Raw genomic sequence first — 25,460 nt, forward strand, 5'->3', positions numbered from 1 at the left:
AGTTTAAATAGAATAATAAGTTGAAGAACTGTAACCTATACCTTGTATAAGCTGTGGGAAGTAAAAATTCTGATAATAATTAATATTAGTTTTGAGTACCTACTCTATGCAGGAAACTGTACTAAGTAGCTCACATACTGTTATCTTTTTCATCTTGCCACCAAGCATGGAAAGCAGACACCATTCACATGTTGGAGGGAATGGACATGAGAAAGAATTTTTTTATCATAAAGTGACAACTTGGGATTTGAGTACAGGGCTTTTTGCTTTTAAACAAAGTTTGTACTATATCATGTTATATATCAAATATATATATGTATGTGTGTGTATCTGTATGTATATACAAATATTTGCATTTCAATACATTTTACTGAATTTTGCCTCAGAATGTGATTGTCACTAATGTGTCTCTGTCTGAATATTCAATTATCTTTCAGTTATACCCCTTTAATCCCAATGTTAACCTAAAAATGTGCCAAATACTTTGTATTATGTTGAATTCATCCCTTTTCATTTTTCTGAGATATGTTTTTATAGAACTTTTGTCTATAAAATATCCTTAATACAATGATGTTGATCTTATTTTTAAAAGAATGTAAATGTCTCTAGTAAAGCCATAACCTTTTCAAACAAAACATGTTTTTATGTCAGTCATATGGTTTCCTTTATAAGAAATTTTTGGATATGTGTGGGATCAAGCTACTAAATTTCACTCCCTTCTTTATTTCATTGTCCGTTAACAGGAACATCCCTCACTAGGCCAACTCTCAGAAAAGTTAATAGACAACAACATTAATGTCATCTTTGCAGTTCAAGGAAAACAGTTTCATTGGTATAAGGTATGTTCATTCCCAAATATAAAAATTAAGATGTTTGCCTTGGTAGTTGAGACTAGAATACCTCTTAGTACCAAAAGTAAGAATTCTAGAGTTAGAATTCTAGATTCTTCGTACAATCTAAATTGAATACTGTATTAACTAATGTATACTACAAAGTGTCTTAAGTTAGCGTTTAAGTATAAATTCTATCTACAGCACCTAGAACCAAGTGTGGGCACCGAAATTGAGGGTGGTTCTAACTGTGACAATAATTGAAAGGACTTTGATCAGGTAAAAAATAGTTCACACTCCAGCTAGATTGGGTTGGGAATATCAACTTAATTAGCACCAGCATACCTAGGTTTGGTCAAAGTCATCCAACAAAGGAACAGGAGGAACCATGAAAGTGGCTGACTAGTCCAAAGCCTTCCTGCATAAGAATATTGTTTTGTCCAGAATCCTTCAGGCTAGGAGAGACCCACAAGCAGAACAGACATTTGGCAGCTATGTCAATCTGGCAGCACCATGGGACTGCCCCCCTTCACCAACACAGAACTATTCTTCTGTGACCTTACTATAGCTTTCTTTTTGCAGTCTTAGGCTCTTTCTTCGGAGAAACACTTTTTTCTCCTTCATTTCCATGATACTGTGATACCCTGATTTTCACTGCACATGTCTGTTCTTGTATCTTCTTTATCTTTGTCATTGTTGCTCTTCCTTACTCCTGATGCCCTTTACTTACTTTTTAATACTTCAGAGAAACTACATTTTCATTTGTCTTCAACAAATACTTGAACCCATTTGCCCAGAGCTGATGTTCCGTCCACCAGCTTCCCTAATACCTGGCTGCCATACTGACCACCTGAAAGCACTTCTTTAATCATACCACTTCTTCCCTTAGACATCATAGTTAAACTTTATTAATTCATTGTTTTCCCAACTGTATATCCCGTGGAGCACCCTTTTAATGTAACAACCACTAACATTCACAGAAGTGGGGTTCTTGCCCAAATCCAATGCCCAAACCACTTTTTTAATGACACTAACAGCTTCCACTTACTGAATACTTACTATTGTCAGGCACTGAGTTTATTAACTCACTTAATGCTCTTAACAACTCATAACAATGAGGGTAGTGTAAATAATATGTCCAATTTTAAAGATGAGGAAACACATTTAGGGAGGCTATATACTTTCCCAAACTTTCCTAACATTCTAAATCCTATGCTCTCAACCTCTAAGCTTAATAGTTGAATTTCAGATTATTGTGTAGCTTTTGGGGAGAGGGGTTAATTTTTTTTTTCAATTAGAGATGACATACAATATTATATTAGTTTCAGGTGTACAAAAACATAGTGATTTGTGTTCACCCTGATAAGATACTACACATCTGTCACTAAACATACTTATTACAATGTTACTGACTATATTCCTTATGCTGTTTCCATTGCTTTTGCCTCATTTTTCTCTGCTACTTATTATTTTTTGATGGTGTTATTGGCTCTAGCAGTTTCTTCCTGCTCAGTTAAAAAAATTTACACTGACTGATAAACCATAATTGAATTGTGTGCAAAGTAAGGATAAACAGGTTCTGAAAACCTGACAGGCTGTACTGTGAGTCCTGTATATACTTTTACAGTCAAAGACAAAGTCTCTTTCACTGCCCAGAGACATTTCTATCAACCACCTTTGTTTGAGTTGTAACAGCTTTTTAACACATCTCCCAAATCCATCATCCACCTGGCTGCAGGATGATCTACTTAAATCACAAGTGGACCAGAGTGCTCCCTAAAGTAAAATGTTCCTAGGGTTCCCTCTGACTTTGAGGATCGAGTCTTTAACATCGTTTAAGAGATCATCTCATCCCTGCTTGCCTGTCTGGACTCATCCCCCACTATTCTTTGCCTTTCACTTGTCCCTCCAGCCATGCTTCTAATTCTTCTGTACACACCATTTACCAGGCTCTTTCTCCTTTGTGCCAATGTCCTTGCCATATACCACCATGCCTGGAAGCCCTTCACCCTCATTATTTGGCTAACTGTTATTCATCCTTAAGACACAGCTCATGTGTCACCTCCTCCAGGAAACAGTCCCTGGCAACCTTCCCCAACCCTCAAATGCTTGCTGGGCACCCCTCTCCTTAGGGTCTGTGCATTCTCTCTATTGCTTCATGAGGACATTGTTTTGTGAAATTGTCATTTATGTACCTGTGGGACCCTTAAGGATGGACACTAGGTGGGCCTAGCAATTTATCATCTCCAAAGTGGTATCCAATAGGTTCTCAAAAAGTTTTATAAATGGATTTTAAAAATCTGTAGGTGATACATTTTCCCTATTACCTGAAATACAAAATTGTTAGTGTCTAAGTAGTAGCTGGCACACAGCGGAATTTAATGAAACTTGTGAATGATAAAAAATGAGTGTATAAACGGATTTCAATACTTTTCATAATCTGATTCCTTAGAAGTTAGTTATACATCCTTCACTCCAATCAGACTGGTTTCTTCTGTTCTTATTTCACACACAACTCAGATAAACCTTTAAGGCTTTGCTAATTCGTTTTCTCACTAGGAATACCTAGAGTCTTCTCCATAATTATTCAGTAATTAAGAACATCCATCAAGAACACCTGCTCCATGAAGCTTCCACTTGTGACTATGATTTTCTTTCTCCAGTCTGGGTCAACATGTGATAAAGTTCATTCCATGAACAGTCATTCTGCAAAATGTTTATATATGTTACATGAGAAAAGAGTTTTGTAATTAAGGAAATGGTGGGAAATGCTGCATTAAATAATGCTAAATAATTCTGAATTGCAGGACTTCTCTGAACTTTTAACTTGCAAGTGTACATTTTGAGTCTCTAAGTGGAAGAAACCATGTGTAGAACTTGGCAAACTTATCTGCCCTTAGAACCCTTTCATGTTTAAAATCTCTTGAGACTATGCTCCATTGAAGATATTTTGGGAAATGCTGGTCTGTACTTTGATTGGGTTTTAGGTCAGCATGTAATTTGTGCATACACATACACTCTTGCACATACACATACACATTACCATTTCAGGTGTATCTGTTTTGGCTGCCCTAGTTGGTTGCTTTTATTTTTCTTTTCTCTTATACTTTTTGATTCATGTAATATAACCTTCCACTGGTAACTACAAGAATTTTTACTATTTGTTGATTGCTAAACCATTGCATATGACTGTCATTAATAAATATTATTGGTATATTTTCCAGGACCTTCTGCCCCTCTTGCCCGGTACCATTGCTGGTGAAATAGAATCCAAAGCTGCAAACCTCAATAATTTGGTAGTAGAAGCCTATCAGGTAGGTACATATGTATTCCAAATAATTTTTAAAATAAACTTTTAACCCCAATTTCTGTGGCAAGGTATAAACTAGTGCTGTATCATCCTGAAAGGAGTGGAGGAAAGAACATTACATTTGGAATTAAGATCCTGATTCAGCCCTGGCTCTACTGCTAACCAGCCGTAGAACACTGGGGAAAAGTCACTTCAGCCTTCTGTGCCTCACTGTGTCTCACAGACAGTAAACCCAGGTTAGGCTACAGGCAACCTAAATTTCCTTCCAAATCAAATATTTACTGAGTCACCAAATCACAGCTATAGAATATACTTTATTACCAAGAAATTTCACAATTTCCTATGTCAAAAAGATAAAATAAGAAATCCATACTCTTATTTAAAGCGGCAACCTGTCAGGTAAAATGAACTCTCTGGGATACAGAGATTACTAAGAGGACTCTGATAGGTTTCCTGAATCAATCACTTGATTGTCCAATCAGTTATTTTAGCAGTCTTATAAAACTACTTTAAGCAAAAGAATCACCTTAAAAGAGAGATTATTTTATGGACACATATATTATATGCTGTCTCTAGTCTGTGAAAAGTGGGTGCCAAATGCCAAGATTTAAAGAAACATCTGCTCTTTCAACCTAGGTCATTCCTAGAAAGAATTATCTGTTAGGATGTTATAATAATAGTAACTGTTACTTTAATTCCACTAAGAACAAGTTACTTTCCATACATGACCTCATTTAATATGCACAATTGACCTCTAAGGCAGGAGTTAGTATTCCCACTGAGTATTTGTAGACCCCAAAGAAGCTACACAAATTAACCAAGGGTCAAACAACTAATAAGCAGAAGAGGCAGGAACAGAACCTAAGGCTTCCTTAACTCTAGGCCCCAGGTGATACCACCTGTTTTGGTTTTTTAATTTTACGTAGCATCCAAAGTTCTGCTTTATTCTACCTTGAATTTAGGGACCATTAATAAAGTTTCACTTTCCTAAATTCTCTGATTCTCTTTCTGGCAGGGTAGGGTTGAATAGCAGAAATAGTAGGCCAAGCGTTGTGAGAAATCCCAGGCTTCTCTTCTCATTTTCTCCATGCAACATCTGCCTTCAATACGGCTACAAACGAGAAAGGAAGAAAGTACACACAGGATAGAAAATGAAGGTCTTGCTTAAACTTCCTTTTTTTAAAAGAAAAATTAATCTTCTGAAATTTTTTAAAAAGGAAAATAAATCTTGTGAAATTGTTTTAAAAAGGAAAATAAATCCTGTGATTTTTTTGCCAAAACAGTTGTTGTATATCTGAAAATACGTTCAATGAAATAAGGAAGTGCATTTTTAATTATATTTCCTTCTCACTGTTACCAAAGAACATTAGGGCTGGAGCAGGGAGCTTCTATCAAAGAATATCGAACATGTACAATTCATGCCCAACCATAGTTTGTTCCCAGGAATAATCAAAATAAGTATTAGAAGCCACCCTAGTTTTTATAGTATGAACCCATTTATTACCCCAATCAAGGGATATAAATTAACAGAGTTGCCTGAGCATCAAACTGCACCAATGAAAAGAGAACAGCATTTTGTTTCATGTTCCTTATTTGCCTAGGATAGGTATCTGAAGCCTTAAGCTAACTGCAGTTTTGATTAACCTTAAACAATGGAAAAATACTAGTAAATCCAACAAAAATTTACTCTAGCTAACGAATCTCCTTAAGTTGAGGTTCTGTTATTATTTTATATATGTCCATATTTTCAAAATTCTTCTGAAATTTCATTTTGTTTTCACAGTCCAACAGAAACAATTCACAATTCATCGACGAAAAAAATAAAAATATTTTCATTCTAACTTCTCATCTTTTGCACTTCCTTTTTAAGAATTTTATAAAAGCACATACAAATTTAGTACATGGTGAATGTTGCTATATTTTATTTTTTATCCTTTACATCAGCAGTCAGTAGAATCAAAATTATATAAAAATCATAACTCTAAAAGCAATAGTGATTTAGCTGAAATTAAGAAGGGAAAAAAATTATATTGAATTAAAAAAGAATTATACATTATAAAATAATAGATTCTGCCTCTATACCTTTTAGATATTAAAAGTGAGGTTTATATAACTATGTCTGGAGCTTAACTTCTAAATGCCAAAACTGGTCAACATTTTAGATATTTGTCTTCACACCCTGCTTAAAAAACATTGGTATAACTAGCTCAAGATTTTAAGAGAAGCAGAATTTCAGAAGGGCAAACTGAAAACACTCATTATATTAGGGATTTCCTTCTAATCTGTCAAACCATCACCATGTCAACACCTGTTGTATACCATTAGAAGTTTCTGTTGGTTTGCCCAAATCATTCAATTAAGTGATTACAATGTATGACCTCTTTGGAAGATAAAAAATGTGCCTGCCAGTTTTACCTAATCCAAATAAAATTTACTAATTTGAGGAAGTATCTTGTTTTAAAGATTTACTACCATAATTCCATAATTAATTATTAATTAGCATACATCTTTTTATTGTTTATACAACTGAAGAAGAAAAATTACTCAAGTAAAGAATTAGAAGACATTAGAAATTAATTTTTTTCTTCGTATCTAGTTACTCTTTCCTTAGGTATGTATGTCATCTTTTCTCTTCCTTTTGTTTACAATATATGTTAAGGATTTTTGCATGTGGTAGATCTTTAGTTTTATAAAATTAAATACACACAAGTCTACAATATGTATTTAATGTAGCAAGAATTTTTGAAACTCCAGAGATTGTGATGGAAGAAATTAGTGTGTGCTTGACACATGATAGGCATTACATAAATGGTTTCTGAAAGATTGCATAAATGAGTGAATGGTTTTCTGCTCAGTAAGGGGATCTATTTCAGCATTAAGAATTGGAACAGATTTGATTGATACAAGCAAGTCCCCAGGGACTTGGCAAAAATCCTAGGCCATTCATGGAGAATTTATAGGACCATATCTGGCAGGTAATTCTTAAGCCTATAGTATAGAAATGGGCTCCCCAAAACTTCCTTTCAATTCTGTGTCAATAAGGCATTTTAGCTTTCATGAGAGTCTAAAGTATTTGAAACTGAAATGTTTCTTTAACATCTGTAAATGTCAGAAACATGTTTCAGATTTTAAGCTGTCAAGATTTACTCTCTTTGATGATATGTGTTCTCAATGTTTTATTTAAATTTTATCACAGAATATAAAGATTACTGGATCAAAAATGATTATTTTTGTAACACAGTCTGAGTTAGATTTACATTTGAAGTGATCAAAATGCAAGAAATACATGGAAATAAGTAAAAAAAATAGAGCAATTAAATGCAGACAGGTTAAAATCTTTAGTATTTCTTACGTATTTCTTTATGTAGAACTGATGTTTTTATTCATCCTTTTATAGAGGTAGAATCTTTTCATTAAATCTAGAATGATTTGATAAAAGTGACACTGTTTACTTGCTTACATTTGATACTGCTATCACATAAAATTAAAAAATGATGCCTCTGCAGAAACTTATTTCAGAAGTGAAAGTTCAAGTGGAAAACCAGGTGAAAGGCATCCATTTGAACATCACTGCCATCTGTCCAGATGGGACCAGAAGGCCAGGCACAGAAGGATGCGGAAACGTGACGAGCAATGACGAAGTAAGTTGGTATGCGTTTTTCCCATGTCCAGTAAACTAAGATGTTTGGCATAACTCTCAAGTTAAAATAAATAAGTATATATATATTAAATACTTATTCAGCGGTAATATCTTTAAATGTAGGTGTCACAGCCATTACATATTAGGAAATCACATCTCCTCAAATAAGTAGTGTCTGTACTTATGATGATGATAGTATCTTTTTGGTTTCAAATCTGAAAATTCTCAGAGCAAATGTGAAACTGAAAGTGAGGAAGCTGCAGAAAAGAATGGGAGTGATGGAGCAGTAGATTGAAACTGAGAATCCCAAAATCTTTCATTTTGATTGTTCTGACACACTCATAATGATTTAGGAGGAGGCAGGGAAATTTGTTAAGAACAATAAAAAAGAAGTGTCATCATTTAACTAAAAAAGGGTGAAACGTGGGAAAGCGAGGCCCAGGTTAGAGAACCATCAGGAACAGGACCGCAGGAGAGGAGGACCCTCCTGGGACCCGCACTACAGAGAGCAAACACACAGGAACATGCTTTCACAGGGAATTCTTGGATGAAGTGATTTTCAGCGAGTCATTTACTTCTTGAGGCATCAGATGCCCCATATTTAAATAAATAGCTTGGACTAGAAGATTTATAATCCCATTTGCTTCCATATCTAAGACTGTATGATGTTATTAATTATTTTAATTTCATGATATAGAGAAAAAGAACAAGAGTTATTCAAAGAGATAAAAATAAAAGGTCCTAAGGTCCTAAGATTGAATAAAAGAGAATCTTCCTTTCTCTTTAGTTTGAATATATTTTTCCCTCTTGGTAAATTTAGAATCTGCAGGTAGTATAGTTGTTCCAGCAAACTGTATATTTGAAATTAATTATTGCTAGTTTTGAGTTCTGTAGGCTCCCCCATAATCACTCCTTGGATTTTCTCAAAAAAAAAACACATTACATATCAATTTATAAAATACATATTTGATATCCATTAAATATAGAGAAAACTTTGTGGTAACAAAAGATAGCACTAAGTTACTTTCTGAGAAAGGGTTACCTTCTTAGAAGTAGTTCTTTCTTTCAAAATCGGTTTTGGCAGAATGTTTTTCCTTACTTTTTACATTTTTTTTCTTTGTCTTTGTCTCCATCCCTTTACTCCCCTCACAACAAGTAATATAAACAGTCTGACTGTCAGGAATGACCTCTTAATTATATAAACCCTACATTTTGCTCTGCTATTAATACTGGCAGTGCCCACATTATCATACACATCTGTTACTCCTTTAATTTCTTAAAGACAAAAATATTTAAAATACAACACCAACTGTATTGATTTTAATGTTATGAGACTGATTCTGATTTCTAATGCATATATATATATTTGTGCTAGGCTTTTGGTTTGGGATATAGAGAGATATATTTATATGGATAGATATATATCTATATTCATATGTTTATTTATATCTATCTATTTACATTCCAAACAAAGAGTCTAGCACATGTTATTTTTAAATTGTAACAGATTTCAGTCTAACATGGAAAAGACCATATAACCTTATTTGCCAAAGTACCTAAAGTTCATAAGGTGGACTGACAAATATAAATAGACACATTAAACCAATCATGTGCATAAATAAAAAACTGAGAAAAAGGAAAACTTTGGCAGGGGAAAGAAATTCTGTAGTTTCATGAGGAAACCAATTCCTGCCAGCCCAGATTCTTAGTTCGGGGCTAATATCTCCACTGAGACAAATGTATGGCCTTGCCTTGAGATCTGAAGATCTGAGAGTTACAGTCCTAGGTTATTTTTCCTTGACTTAGAGAAAGCCTCATGTTTTCCTCTGTAAACACCATGTATAAACTAAAATGTAACTCTGAAACTTTACTTGACCCCCTAGAAAACAGAAACAAAATTAAAATTGTTCATTTGAACACCCCATCTCAAGGGATTCTACTGTTTTAAACCCTTGAGATCTAGTTTGTTTGATCTATCCCTAGTATCAAATATTCCGTTAACCCCCATGTTAAGGACAGAATCTGGAAAATGATCTAGTCTCTCTCAAGTTTGCTAAGAAATCAATTGAGGACATAAATTAATAATTGAAAGTAGAATAGACACTTCAAATAATCTAAGCAAGTAGCAGTCACTGAATCCTTTCACTCTCTAGTTTATTAATTAGGAAATAAATAAAATTAAAGAAGGATGTTACATGTATGTATGAAAGAGTACGTGTGTAATTTATAAATATTAATTTCTATAAGATGGAATATTGATTCAAAATATCATTAACAGATATAATACTGGTGATAAAAATAATCAAGACATATATTTTTTCTTTTACCCTGCCCCAAATTTAGGTTTTTTTCAATGTAACAGTTACAATGAAAAAATGTGATGTCACAGGAGGAAAAAACTATGCAATAATCAAACCTATTGGTTTCAATGAAACCACTAAAATTCATATACACAGAAACTGCAGCTGTCAGTGTGATAACAGCAGAGGACCTAAAAGAAAGTGTGTAGATGAAACTTTTCTAGACTCCAAATGTTTCCAGTGTGATGAGAATAAATGTCATTTTGATGAAGATCAATTCCCTTCTGAGAGTTGCAAGTCACACAAGGATCAACCTGTTTGCAGTGGTCGAGGAGTTTGTATTTGTGGGAAATGTTTGTGTCACAAAATTAAGCTTGGAAAAGTATATGGAAAATACTGTGAAAAGGATGACTTTTCTTGTCCATATCACCATGGAAGCCTGTGTGCTGGTGAGTATAAATATATAATATTACACATGCAGTTTTTATGAATCACTATTAAACTAGTATATATGTTAAAGTGTCTTTAAATCACATCTTTATAATTACTAACCCTGAATCTGAATTTAATATTTAAAGTTTCAAAGTCCCTGAAATTAGGGCATGGCAACAGATTTATATCACAAGATTCTGATATTTCTATTTTAAATAATTTTATAAAATAGTTAAAAATAAAAACCCCAAATTAATTGCTATTCTCAAGTATGCCTTGACCTTGTGAAGATAGATACCAGAAAAGGAAATTACTGATGATGTCCAACAGGCTTTCTGTAATCAGGGTATTCTTCTAGAAGGATCTGATTCATTTTCATAAGTGATTACTCCCTCCAGCTTGCTCAGAGGACAGTGAGCTATAACAATGTACTTTTCATTCATTGGAAAATTCTTAATGCATTATTATAGATGGTATTAGAAATTTGTAGTTATTTAAAACTTTCCAGTTTATTTTTGGAACAATATCAGACACAAAATTGTCAAAAGACAGTATTCTTCAAGAAAATACTGGTTTCATTAGTAATCTAGAAGATTAGTCTCAGAGGCCCCACACAGACCAGATTCTAAAACAAAAACATCTAAAGTACTTTTTGGCTAATTCAGTTTACTGCCATCTAGAGGTTAGAGTCCAGAAAATCTGCAGCATTTAAAAATTAATACAAATTATTGTTTTTAAATGAATTAATTTTTCTGTGACAACATGCTAAATCCACTTATGGTGTGTTTATATATGTTTTTATTGATTTCAGAGAGAGGAAGGGAGAGAGAGAGATTGAAACATCAATCATGAGAATCATTGATCGGCTGCCTCCTGCATGCCCTCTACTGGGGATCAAGCCCCCAACCCAGGCATGTGCCATGATCAGGAATCAAACTGCTGACTTGTTAAAACAACTTTTTAGTGTTTGCATTTTATTAATAAATTTAAATATTAATTAAATTATTGATAAATATTTCATTGTCATAAGCATAAAGTAAAAAAACTATACAAAATAAATTTTCTATTCTGTGTAAGCTAAAAATTTGCCCTATATCACATAAAAATGTGATGGTAAATTGCATTTTTATTCTATTATATATACAAAATATTTTATATTTTAAACATTTATTCAACTCAACCTGGTATGGGTAAAATGAATTATAGATGACTAGAACAAACCAGTAATTACCTGCTAATTTTTTAGAGCTAATCCTGTTTGGGACAGGGAAGAGAAAGAATTCTGAAATCCTTTCCCACAGTTGTCGATATCTCAAAGAAGTTTGAAATATACTGAAAATCCCAGTCTCTGTTTATAGTAAAATATCACAAATTAATGTACTGACCCTCTTCTATATGATTATGATACTACTGACACACAGGCAGTTGAGAATCTGCTTTGAATTATTTGTGTATAAATTGTAAGTGCAAACTGGAGGCCGACAAGCATTTTCTTCACTGGTTTCCTTTGAGAATAAAAACATATGTTCACAGGTCGGCTGCCTAGGATCAGTCATGCAGCCCGCTTACAGGCAACAGGGTCTGGCAGGCGTGTGTTTGGCCTGGACCTCATTAGTTTTACATTTAGCAAATTAAGCCGATCCAACAGTACACTCTATGGAACAGTTACCTTGTGAGGTGCTCTGCAATGAAGGGAGAGAGGAAGGAAGCCAGGAAGCAAGGGAGGGAGGGAGAGAGGAAGAAAGGGAAGGGGGAAGGAGGAAGAGAGGAAGAGAGAAAGGAGTGAAGGAAGAAAGGAAGGGAGGGAGGGAGGGAAGGAAAGGAGGGAGGGAGGGAAGGAAAGGAGGGAGGGAGGGAGGGAGGGAGGAAGGGAGGAAGGGAGGAAGGGAGGAAGGAAGGAAAATGTCTGTGGCTAAATAAGCTTGAGAAATACTACATAACCCTGTAAAATGTACCCCCTCTTGAAGATTTCTAGTTCACATTAGCATATTAAATTTTGGATATTTCTGCAGTCTAAAATCCATTAACTACATATAACCATTGTTTTCCCTTAACTTATCTGTCTGTATAAATGCTCCCAACCCCAAAACCCACATCCACCGCCTTGATTTCTCTCATTACCCTGTAATAATAGTGCACAGCATACTTTTGACAGGCCCTGCTCAACAATGTCCTGAAGATGTGAAAGGATTAGTTTGGCTTCCCTGGAAATTTTACCTTTAAACATGGCAGTAGCAGAACTGAAACACTAGAAGGGTTTGTTTCACGAACTTTCAAAGTGATCCCAGGCCCTTGGCAATAAGGAGAGACAAAGAAAATAAATTATGGAAGCTATTCATCAAATACCCATTTTTCAAGTCAGGCAATTAACATTACTTCAACCTTCATAGCTTCTTTATATTTGTGTTTTAAATTTAAAATTGAATGTACAGTGACCTTCAAGTAGTCAGGCAGTCACTGCAGCAGGGCAGACTTCACAATTACCAGCACAATACAATAGCATCAGATTATCTGCACTAGAACAGCTTTGAAGATAGACACTCCTATGTCCTGGCATTGTTTAGGTCAGACAAATAGAAAATGATGCTATTTACACTCACTTCACTGTCTGTGTGTTTCCATGGAGATGGCAGGGGAATTCTCATTTGGAAATGCTTCACAAAGTCGCGGGCCCCAATAACTTAGGTCCTGGGGTGTCTTTGCTGCAGGGCATGGAGAGTGTGAAGCAGGCAGATGCCAGTGCTTCAGTGGCTGGGAAGGAGATAGGTGCCAGTGCCCATCAACTTCAGCCCAGCACTGTATCAATTCTAAGGGGCAAGTGTGCAGTGGAAGAGGCACCTGTGTCTGCGGCAAGTGTGAGTGCACCGATCCCAGGAGCATCGGCCGCTTCTGTGAGCACTGCCCCACGTGTCACACAGCCTGCAATGAAAACTGGTATGTGTTCTCTGATGCCAAACATGCATAAAACAGTCCTCCACTATAGCTGTGTTTGTTCCTTTTTTTTTCCTCAATCCTCACCCGAGGATATTTTTTCCATTGCTTTTCAGAGACAGTGGAAAGGGGAGAGAGACAGAGACAGAGAGAGGGAGAAAGAGAGAAACACTGGTGTGAGAGAGACACATCAATTGGTTGCACCCTGCCCGTGTCCGGATCAGGGCCAGGATAGAGCCTGCAACCGAGGTACACGGCCTTGGGCGGAATCAAACCCGGGACCCTTCAGTCCAAGGGCCGACGCTCGAAACACTGAGACAAACTGGCCAAGGCATGTTTCTCCTTTTTTATTCTGCCTTCCATAATCTTAGAAGCACTGGATCTTCTACTCCAAATAAATTGTTATCATCCTGCTGAAATAGAACTGAATGGGGGATTTGGGAATTTTAAGACTTAGATTCTAATCTTTGGCCCCTAGATAGCTGTGGAATATCAGAATTTATCTAGGCATTCACTGCCTTAGCTTTTGTTGAATTAGGTGGTATTTTTTTAAGAATAATATTCACTATTCATAAGGGTTCATTGGGTTTTTTTCCAGTTTGATTGATACATAATTCGCATATAACCTATGCAACTTTAAGGTTTACAATATGATGATTTAGGGGCTGCGTGCTTCACAGTTTACTATTTATTAGCTGTTTGATTTAGGACAAGTCGTTGAAATTCTCTGTGAATTTTCTGAGAATATTCTCTGTCAATATTCCTGATATCAAAAGTGAGGATAATAATACCTTGTTACAGTTCTGTGAAAGAATTAGATGATTCTAATTAAAAAAATAAAACTCAGAACACAGTAATCATAGAAAAAAATGTTAGCTATTACCATTGAATGATGGTGGTTATGAAACATTATAGAAATAAATGATGGATAAATGAAAGGTGATATGTTAAATGAAGGTAGCATTATTGTTTTGTGCCAATAATTAATTTTCCAGTTAACAGTTTGTTTGAGTTCAAAGACCACTACTCTAAACATCACTGTACCTTCCAACTTGTTTTATTCAAATTTATATGACTGTAATATTTTAAACAAAAATAAAATTTAAAAATTTAAAAAGAAATTTGTATGACCTTCACTTTCTGGGATTGGTAGCTAAGTAAAAATTTTTAAAGAATGCAGAGCAAATTATGTGTTTCTCTTAGAAATTCAACATAATGATGCATAATGATGGAGTTAATTATAATGAAACCAACCAAAATCTGAACTGTGTATTCATTGCTAAACTTTTCTAATAGTGTCGTAATAGTCATCTTCTAAAGCATCTATGCTATTTGTGTGTGTATGCATGTGTGTGAGAGAGTATCTATTCATTTCCTATAGATTTTTTTCTCAAGATAGAATAGTTATTTTTAAAAATTTTACTTTTCAATTACAGTTTACATTCAATATTATCTTCTATTACTTTCAGGTGTACAGCATAGTGGTTAGACAATCATATACTTTACAAAGTGTTTCCCCCGATATTTCCAGCACTCATTTGGCACCATACATAGTTATTACAGTATTATTGACTATATTACCTATGCTGTATTTTACATCTCCATGACTGTTTTTTAACAACCAATTTGTACTTCTTAATTCCTTCACCTTTTTCATCCAGTCTCCCAACTCCCCTCCCCTCTGGCAACCACCAATCTGTTCTCTGTATCTATGGGTCTGTTTCTATTTTGTTTGTTCATTTGTTTTGTCCTTTTTATTCCACATATAAGTGAAGTCATATAGTATTCGTCTTTCTCTGACTGATTTATTTCACTTAGCATAATAGGTCAGAAATCCATTGCATTTTTATAGCAATAATGAACTATCAAGAAGGGAAACTAAGAAAACAGTCCCATTACAATTGCATAAAAAATAAATAAATAAAATACCTAGGAATAAATTTAACCAAGGAGGCAAAAGACCTGTACTTGGAAAATTATAAGACACTCAAGAAAGTAACTGAAGAAGATACAAATAAATGGAAGCATATACCCTGCTCATGCTTAGGAAGAATTAACATCATTAAAACATCATATTACACAAAGCAATCCACAGAGTTGATGTAATTCCTATCAAAATACCAAAGTTTGTTTTTCACAGAACTAGAACAAATGATAAAAAAAAATTATATGAAACCACAAAAGACCCCAAATAGCCACAGCAATCTTGAGAAAGCAGAACAAAGTCAGAGGCATCATGCTACCTGATATCAAACTATTAAAACTATACAACATGGCTACAGTAATCAAAACAGCATGGTACTAACATAAAACAGAAACATAGAACAATGGAACAGAATAGAAAACCCAGAAGTAAACCCACACCAAGGAGGCAAAAGCATACAATGAGGTAAACACAGTCTATTCAATAAATGGTGTTGGGGAAATTGGACAGATACATGCAAAAAAGTGAAACTAGACCACCTTCTGACACCATAAACAAGAATAAACACAAGATGGATTAAAGGCTTAAATGTAAGACTCGAAACCATAAAAATCCTAAAAGAAAGCATAGGCAGAAAAATCAGCATTTTGATTTCATACATTATTAAACCATGTTAAGTGGTTAGAAAATAACTTTGCCATAGTACAAAATTTAGCCAAGATTACAAATAAGTGTCATAGTTTTCTTTCCCAGTTTCACAAGGCTGCTGTCCTAAAACAGTATTTTACTTTATTTCATTTCTTGTAGAAAATACTACAGGCTACAAGCTTTTTAAAGATTATGTTTTCACTTCTGTTTCCCCTTACAGGAATTGTGTGCAATGCCTTCACCCCCACAATCTGTCTCAAGCTATACTTGATCGGTGTAAATCCTCATGTGCTTTCGTGGAACAGCATTATATGGACCAAACATCAGGTAAACCAAACTTAATAATCAAAGCATTGAGAAAGTAATGAATCACGTTCCCCAAAAGGGTCCAAAATCAACCATCTTAAAGAATGGACTGACTGCTTCAATGTTTTCAATCTCCCAGAAATAGTACTCTAAAAAATCAACTGAGTATGTTTGTCACAATTGGCTGATTGTTAGATATCCCATCTCAACTACCCAGCTAAATTCCCATGCTGTGCACCTCTGTGGGTATGCACCAAACATATTTTCTAGAGAGGCCTCACTGAGCCAAGGATTTTCTTATTTAGAGTCCATTTCACCCTTAGAGACATCTATGAAGCCATAATTATCCCTTATAAACCAAACTTGCTTCCAGTTATAACCTTCCTCATGTCAAACCAACATTTTCATGTTTCAGGTGAAGCCAAAAAAAAAGTTTAAATAGCAATGATCTGCTTTTTAAAAATGCGTAACTTCAAAAAGGCCATTCCTTCCTGGTACTTTTCATTCTGATATAAAATTCATGGTGAATGACTGATTATAAAGGTGGCACAATGGAAAGGGTATGGAACTTTTAGTCTGAAGACCTTGGCTTAAGATATGTCCCTTGACACTAGTAGCTAAGAAATATGAGCCTTTTACAATATTTCCCTGAGCCTCAAGTTTTTCATCTGTAAAATGGAGATGGTAATACCAATCTCAGAGCTGTGTAAGATTAAATGCGCCAGTGAACCTGAAAGAATTATGTAAATTAAAAGATGACACATAAATGAGAGAAACATGTGAAAGCTGTGTTCAAAGACCATTTCATTAGAACCCAAAAGTCAGCACCCTGCCTTGCTTGGGTGTAAGGTATTAAACTACACATGAATTTGAAATAATGTCTTCACTGAAAGCATTCCTACTGCTACTACTATGTCCAGTCTCTCTTCTAACCTATAAGAATAATTCCAGATCTTAGAGAGAGTTCACAAAATAATAAACTTTCTCCAGAGTTTTGCTTCCTTCCCTCACATCTATACTGATTTTAGCCCATACTGAATTTGGCTCTGAAAAGAGCCCATGTGCTGCCAGCTGGGGCTGTAGCAATCACTCCAGAAAGCCAAGTGCCTTTTCTAATAAATGGAGCCCTTCCTGTCAACATGTCATTTATTATGTTAAGTAAACAAACCTACTGTGACCTAAGTGTGGTTACAAAAAGTATTCCATTAAAGCTCCTTAGGAAAAGCCCTTGCTTGACCTAAACTAAGAAGATAGTCATGGCCAAGGCTTAATGTTTGGCTATCCAAAATGACATTTAAAAATGCACCTGGATTTGGGCCCTGAAAATGTCCTCTATCCTAACCCATTAGAAACATTTGTAAAATGTATCGGTAGCTAGGGGAATCCCCTCCTCTTCACAACTATTGTGCAAGGAGAGGGAAAGGGCATTTGTTAGCCACCTCTATTATCTATCCACTCAATCACACTTAAAGGGTGTTCTTTGGTCTTTCTGGCTAAGCTGCTTCTAGGCAAGAAGCCAGTAAGTGGGATCAAGCCATATGCCCCCTATAAGGATCTTAGCCGATTGAGTAGTTCTAAGTCAGCCAAGGGAAATGACAGTCTGTCAGGATGAACGGGGTGCATGTCACAGACTTCAAGGTCACTGTGAAAGATTCCAAGGGCATCACCTTTGAATGGGGCATCTTGGATTCTGTGTGTGTGAAAGACTCGTAATGAGGGAAAAGTTGCATTTTGCGTTTGGTGCTTCTATTCCAATTAGTAGTAGTTCTCCAGACTCTCTCTAACCTTTCTCTCAGGGAATCTTACCATCGACCAACAGGAAATGACTGTCTTCCCACCTGGTGAGGAGCCCTTGCCCTTGTTACTGAGCTCTTGGATTATTCAAGAGCATGCTTGGTCATCCCTGGGAATTCAGACACAAATCACCCATGATTGGGTGATCTCTTTTCTAAGTCTTGGCAGGTCCCCTCCCGAAAGGCCCTCCCAGGGAGACCTTCAGACATTTAGGTGAAGTCCCCAAAATCTGGAGAATAGGCAAAAAACACATGCCTCTTTAGGCCAGGAGTTTATTTTGTGAGTCTGGGACAGCTGGTAAGTTCTGTGGAATACTGGCATATTGTGCAACCATGTTCCTCTCAGATTTGAATAATACCTCTGGCAGTCACAGAGTCTGTAGACTTTCCAATTAGAGTTTGCCAAAAGTCTAGTGCTAAGACATGCCCCTCCTCTTAATGCAGCATATCCTTTTCCAACTAGTAATTATTTATTCTAGAAAAAATACAAGTGGAATGTTTAGATGCAGAATAGACTTGGTTAACAGACAAGTAAAATAAATAAATAAATAAATAAATAAATAAATAAATAAATAAATAAATAAATAAATAAATAAATAAAATCTGAGGAGAGAGATTTTGTGTATTGTCCTGAATTGGATACTCTTATTTCCTGGAGGAGCTATGTGTAATAATCATGAAAAGTGACACTGCAATTTCAATGGAAATAATTACTCATCTGTTATAGTAGTACCGATTTTAGCTTCTGCAGATGTTTATTTTCCATTACTGGAGGGAAACAAATAAAAAGTGAGTATAATAAGAGAAACATAAGCCAGCGAGTAGAGTTGTTAAATAATTTTTTAAATCCTATTTTCCACTAGTGATCAAGGGTACACACCACAAAACCTGTCACTTTCTCTATCATGGATACAATTATATTTGGTTAAGGAATTTGGCCATATTCCAGTTAATACTACTAAAGAATCAAGCTGCAAAAAATACTTACTAAATGCCTTAATTGTGGCTATTCTACAAAGCAGAGTTTTATGTTGAAAATATTTTAAAAATAAATATGTAATAAAAATTCTAGAATTTTCTCTTTGAATCGACAGTAATGGCAGTTATCTGTTTTCAAAATGTAGATTTCTAAATATCTTTGGTCCTGTTAAATGAGATGGTAAACACTGTTTACTTGTTGGAATCCCTTGATTTACTAATTACAGTTTTTAATCCATTCATTTGTTTGCTTCATTACAGAATGCTTCTCTAGCCCAAGCTACTTGAGGATATTTTTCATCATTTTCATAGTTACATTCTTGATTGGGCTGCTTAAAGTCCTTATCATTAGACAGGTGATATTACAATGGAATAGTAATAAAATAAAGTCCTCAGCAGATTACAGGGTGTCGGCCTCAAAAAAGGTCAGTGAATTCTAAAAAAGAATTACTATCAGCATGTCATTGTCTACTTCCTGTATTTAGATCCTTAATTAATGCTAATATTTCTTCTCTGTCAAGGACAAGTTGATTCTGCAAAGTGTTTGCACAAGAGCAGTAACCTACCGACGTGAGAAGCCTGAAGAAATAAAAATGGATATCAGCAAATTAAATGCTCATGAAACTTTCAGGTGCAACTTCTGAAAAGATAAAAAGTACTGTATGGAAACTGGATTTTTAATAATTGCTCCTAAAAATTATAGTTGTAGAAGTCACAGGAGGAGACAACTTGTTCTAGATCGTGCTAGTTGCTGGTTTTCGCTAGAATGAAGACTGACAAGCATCCTCATCATCATGTGACTCACATCGCTGCTGACTTTTTCAGAGAAAAATGTGTCTTACTACTGTTTGAAACTAGTGTCGTTGTAGCACTTTACTGTAATATATAACTTATTTAGATCAGCATAGAATGTAGATCATCTGAAGAGCACTGATTACACTTTACAGGTACCTGCCATTCCTATGCTTCCCAGAGAGACGCAATGCTTTTGAGACAGTTTGAGCATTGTGTCACTGCAAGGGTGCAGTAATCCCTGCACTGAAGGTGCAAATGAGAAAAATAATACGGCAGTTATACTAATGTTGCCAAACTCTTCAAAATTTGGTAGCAAATTGACAAGAACAGCTAGATGAATAAATGGTTAGTGATCCACTGATTCAAGAGGTGAACAGATAAAACCTTATCTTGAGGGATATTGCGTTTGAAACTAGTTTTATGCATGTGTGTTTGTTTTCTTTTTACAAGATGGATACTAATTCCAACATTCTCTCCTCTTTGCCTCTAGAGTTTGGTTTTCTTTCTTACAGGATAAGTTTATATATGTCACAGATGACTGGATTAAATAAGTGCTAAGTTACTACTGCCATAAAAACTTAATACAATGTCACTTTATTAGAATACTGGTTTTAAAAGCTGAATGTTTAATAAGGGACACTGTAAAGTAACATCACAATTTGAACAGCTTCGTTGTTTGGAGATGTGGAGTTTTATATCTTCTTCCCTGGTAAACTGGATGGCCTGTTTCACCATTTCATTTGTCTAATCATCAGGTTAAAATTCACAAGATACTGAGAAACTCTTCCTCAAGCAAAGTGCCACACTTTTGACTGAGTTTTCTCAGATATTTACTCTAACTATTTATTAGCATTTTTCAAATTAAAAGCTATAGTAAATTATATTATTTTTGCCCTTCCATGAAGCCTATGGACATTCTTTCCCTTTATCACCTCAACCCCACTGGCCAGAATTTTAAAGTATGCAACTGGGGGAAGATAGACAATATCTTAGAAAAAAGCTAATTCATCCTTTTAGTCAGTCAGAGAATAAAGCCTCAGAAAGTTTTAAGTGATTTCTCAAAAACTATCCCAGTGATTAAGCGGCAACATTCGAAGACTTCTATCTTCTTATTGCCAGGCTAGTGTTCATTGCACAATATAATGCTACCTCTAGAGTCTTTAAAATATGTAATTGGCAAGTGTTTTTAAATGTGATTTACTGAAGTCTTAAGTATATGAGCATGAGAATATTGCAAAGCAAAGCAGAAAAGAGTCATCCACACTGAACTGGCCGTGACTAGCTTCCAATCTTCCCTGCTAATCACCTTCGAAGAGCTAACTACAGGGGTGAAATCCATTCACGCCTTAGCCTGTATGAACAGCACCCCCTAGAACTGTGCAGTGTTCAACCAGAGATTAATACAGAGGCCAATGGAGGCATCTTCACAATTACCATAGCCCTACAGGCTTAGTCTGATTTTACTGGCTAGAAGTCCAGTAATCCTGTGTGCAGTACAGAGCTTTGCCTATGACAACAATGTCTTATAATTAACATCCCAGATTTTTGTCTTCCAGCACTTGGGTTAATCAAAGTGCTAGATATTTGCATTTCAATGAAGACTAACCCTCCACCTCATATTCTATCCTAAAGAACATTTTAAAACATATAGTAAGTTGTTCTGGAGCCAATGAACACAGCAGCGCTCCATTAGCCATTCCCTATAGCCAAGCAACTGTGACTCTAAGTTGAACTGTATTTCCTTCCCCAAATGAGAGGTTGGGGACATTGACATAATTCAGTACTCTGACTCACTTGTGTAAGATCCCCTTGACCACCAAGGACAATGTAAAAATCATATTTTGCAGTCTGCCTGTCACATGTAGCATCCTTTTTCAAAAGAAAATAAATGGATACCTGACAGCCCCCCAAAAGGAAAAAGTGGGAAAAATCCATTTCTTAAAATGCTGGCAATTTAAAAAAATGAACATTACGATGTTTGTAAACTAATTTCCATGTGGAATGAACTATCCAAAAGAGCAAAGTAAAATGAAACCCTAAAAGTCCAGGGTTTATATTTTGACATTCTCACTAGTTTGCACTAATTTATAATGCACCAACGCTGTTATCTTAGGAAGGGACAAACTTCCTGATAGGCAGTTCAATGCTAGATGATGACTGTAGTTATTTTGGTGATGTTCTTTCTTTCTTTCTTTCTTTCTTTCTTTCTTTCTTTCTTTCTTTCTTTCTTTCTTTCTTTCTTTCTTTCTTTCTTTCTTTCTTTCTCTTTTTTTTTTTTTTTACTTAAAGATCTAATTCTTAAAGATTTTAGAGCTTATATTTTACTTGAATAATTGGCATGTTCCTGTTTAATGGTTTGTGAGAAGAGAATTAATATTTGACTAGTTAGAATTAATTAAAAGGTAAAGGAAAACAGGGTATTCTTAGATAAAATAATATTTGTAAATAGAGCATATTTTCAATATGACCAGAGGAGCCTTTTGAAATTCACTGATATTAAACACAAGTAATGAAATTTTTAATGGTTAACAAAGTTAAGAACTTGAACACTTTTGGTACGACAGCATTTCTGTGCCCTAAATGACTTACATTTAAATTACATGTGCCATGTAATGACTTAGAAATGTGCCATACACTACAATATAACTGTATGCATTTTATTTCTCTGGGGACATCTTTACACTGCAGTGTTCATGGATTTATAAGCATTTGATGTCTTTTCCAATTCGTTAATATTTATGAAGTCATAGATATTCTCTGCAAGACTCAGAAATTCACTAAAAACCTTATTAAGTCCTAAGTTTTCAAAGTAGCATTGGTTAATAAAGATTTAAAAAACTTAAGCTAAACAAAATAGACTTTTTTCTACAGGCAAATTTTTCAAAACTCAAAATTAAAATCAGTGTATACATCGCTAAGGAATAAATTCCAGATATTTCTTAATATATATTTAATCTCCATTGAAGATATTATTATGTATGACAACAGGTACCTATGAAACACTGAAATAGTTTTATGATGGACTATGGAAATTTTTCTCTATAGAATTATATTCCTCCAGGTACCTGGGATAGCAACTCTGTGGCTTTTGCTCCCTTGCCTTACTCCTGTTTTTCTCCACTCCCTTTTCCTAAGGGATTGCCCTAAAACTTCCAACTCAATAAGCCTAATTGTGAAAAGTAACCAAATGCAATGGTAATGTTCCTCATTTCCAAACATCACTTAATTTTAAAACTCACTTGAATCTATTCACCTGAACAAAGGAAGAATCCATTAAAAACTAAGAATTTTAAATTATCACAACTGTTAGAGATTCAATTTTAAAGGATCTGAGGCCTATATATTTTAATAAAAGTTTTGAGTGAAATATAGCTACTTGGGAGTTCAAGCATGTGCAGATTGTATTCTGTTTTAGTTGCTCTTAACATTTAATTTATGATTGTCCTTATCAATAAATATTGACCTTAAGAACTCCATTTCATGCAACGCAAATTGAAATATATTACTTTTCAAGGAAATATAAAACTAGCTTTCAGATCATTTCCCTTCTCTTTAATGATTCCTCTATGGAAAATTTACTCTGGGTAATTGATTATACATATTCATATTTCATTGATTCTGAGACATCTACTCTTTCAGTATAACATCTCTGAAATTGTGATGTATCTTGCAACTGTTGGCCTGTTAGATGTAGTGTTGAAGGTTGTGATTGAATAAATAGTACACTAATTAATTTAACTAAATGTTCATGGGTATAGGGACATTCCTTTCTTACAAATATTTGAAAATTTATTTATGGTAACATGAGCCAGTTTTCAGTACAATTAGATCACATACAACTCAACATGGATCCTAACTGTATGATTATGAGCTCACATCCTGCAGACCTTTATGTTATAAAAGTTCTTTCTGCCTCCTGTTTATGCCAATGGTTATGATTTCTGCAAACCCTAGTTTAACTGACAAGAATGAGTGGGTTTTTCCGGGTCTTGTTAACAATTTTTTATGCTTTCTATTCCTTTGTAAAGAATACTTCTATATTATCATCTCGCTGTTAAACAGAATTAGGTGGAAGAATAGTACATGTAACCATCAATAATTAGATTTTGCGGCATCTCATATGTGTTATGTCAGTGACAGAAGAAAAATATGATACAACAAATCAGTGCTGTTGGGAAAAAAACAAAAACTTTCTCTTTGAGTCCTCTACTTTGTTATTCTTCTTTAACATTTCTGTTCTTTTGAGTGGCTTTTTTCTTTGGCTCTGATAAATTTACCTTCAAGCCCATGTAATGACTGTCATAAAAGTGCATATTTAAATTATTTTAATTATATGAAACAATTGTTCAGCTATTTGGGCAGCTGTTAATAAAATACCTGAGAGTAACAACACTACTTTTATCTACCTGAAATACTTTCCTCCATAAAATTTATCTTTATAAGCTATTTCTATTAACCAGGTCTCTAGCCTTTACAACCTACTTCAGTTAAAATTATTTAATCCAACAATTAAAACAAAAAAAACCCAAAAAACCCTGCAGTCACCAAGGATGGAAAATGTGATTTGTATAAAGAACTTTTACTAACTTTACACTGTACCATAGAGAAATGTGATTTGGTAAGAATTACACACAATGACAAGCATGGTACATAAATTTTATTAAGAATATTGAATATATTTTAATTCTAAATTATAAGAAAATATAAATTTGCACGTATTAATATAGAAATTCATTTTGTGTATATTTAACATAACTTTAAACTATTGTACATTTAACAGCTACTTCATTTTTAAACCTCTGCAAAGAAAATTTTGAAATGTTTTTAAATTATCAGTAATATAACCTTATTTGTTTCATTTAACAAGTCTTGCCTTTGTAAAAAATTTTTAACATAGAGTGTATTTTTAAATTAAAATATTTAAATATAAAACAGCTCTAAGAAATAAATTCTCATTAAACAAGTTTCTTATTACTTCTGGCTTTGAATTATACATAAAATTAAGTCTCCTTAAATGACACAGAAGACTGAGGAATATGACAATTTCACATAATATACTATGAAGCTGTTCATATAATTGAGTGACTACTAACTGCTGTTTTATGTATTTATTAAAGAGCTGACACTGTAGTTGTGAGATGTCTATTTTTCTAACAGAGCTTATAATAGTTATGACAAGGCATTTAATTAATGCATCATTCTGTTTAAAAGTAGGTGTTAATTACTATAAAATTTTGTTTTAAAATAAAAATGTAAAAATCTAAGAATTCTTCTTTATTTACCATTGTGTCCTACATGACCCTCAAAACTGCCAGACAACAGCACATTGTCACAAAAGGAAATGTAATAACATTCATATATTGTCATTAGTAGAGGATATTACATAATTTCAAAGACTACTACTTCTTGAAAATTGTAGGGCCAATGACAAAGGTGTGGGGGCAATGCTAACTGCTCTACTTCCCTTTTGACTGCTGTGCAATGATGGAAGTAGAATGAATATCCTAATTACAAAGAACTGAAAAAGTAGCTAAAAGATAAATCAGGCTTTTTCTACCAGCCAGAGCCTTCTA

The 25,460-nt window shown here is 34.5% G+C and overlaps 1 protein-coding gene across 1 annotated transcript in view; it reads left to right on the top strand.

The window, feature by feature from the left end:
* The window catches only part of ITGB8 (integrin subunit beta 8), a 75,253-nt gene extending 50,099 nt beyond the window's left edge, over positions 1 to 25,154 (top strand). The window contains exons 7-14 of the mRNA XM_016217026.2: positions 744 to 839; positions 4,055 to 4,144; positions 7,647 to 7,781; positions 10,124 to 10,529; positions 13,221 to 13,446; positions 16,236 to 16,342; positions 19,354 to 19,517; positions 19,614 to 25,154. Of these exons, the coding sequence (XP_016072512.2) occupies positions 744 to 839; positions 4,055 to 4,144; positions 7,647 to 7,781; positions 10,124 to 10,529; positions 13,221 to 13,446; positions 16,236 to 16,342; positions 19,354 to 19,517; positions 19,614 to 19,736 (1,347 nt within the window). The 3' untranslated portion in view covers positions 19,737 to 25,154. The remainder of the gene's footprint in view (positions 1 to 743; positions 840 to 4,054; positions 4,145 to 7,646; positions 7,782 to 10,123; positions 10,530 to 13,220; positions 13,447 to 16,235; positions 16,343 to 19,353; positions 19,518 to 19,613) is intronic.
* Positions 25,155 to 25,460: the final 306 nt, after the last annotated feature.

The sequence above is a fragment of the Miniopterus natalensis genome, chromosome 10 (assembly GCF_054644295.1).
Source record: "Miniopterus natalensis isolate mMinNat1 chromosome 10, mMinNat1.hap1, whole genome shotgun sequence".
NCBI lineage: Eukaryota > Metazoa > Chordata > Mammalia > Chiroptera > Miniopteridae > Miniopterus > Miniopterus natalensis.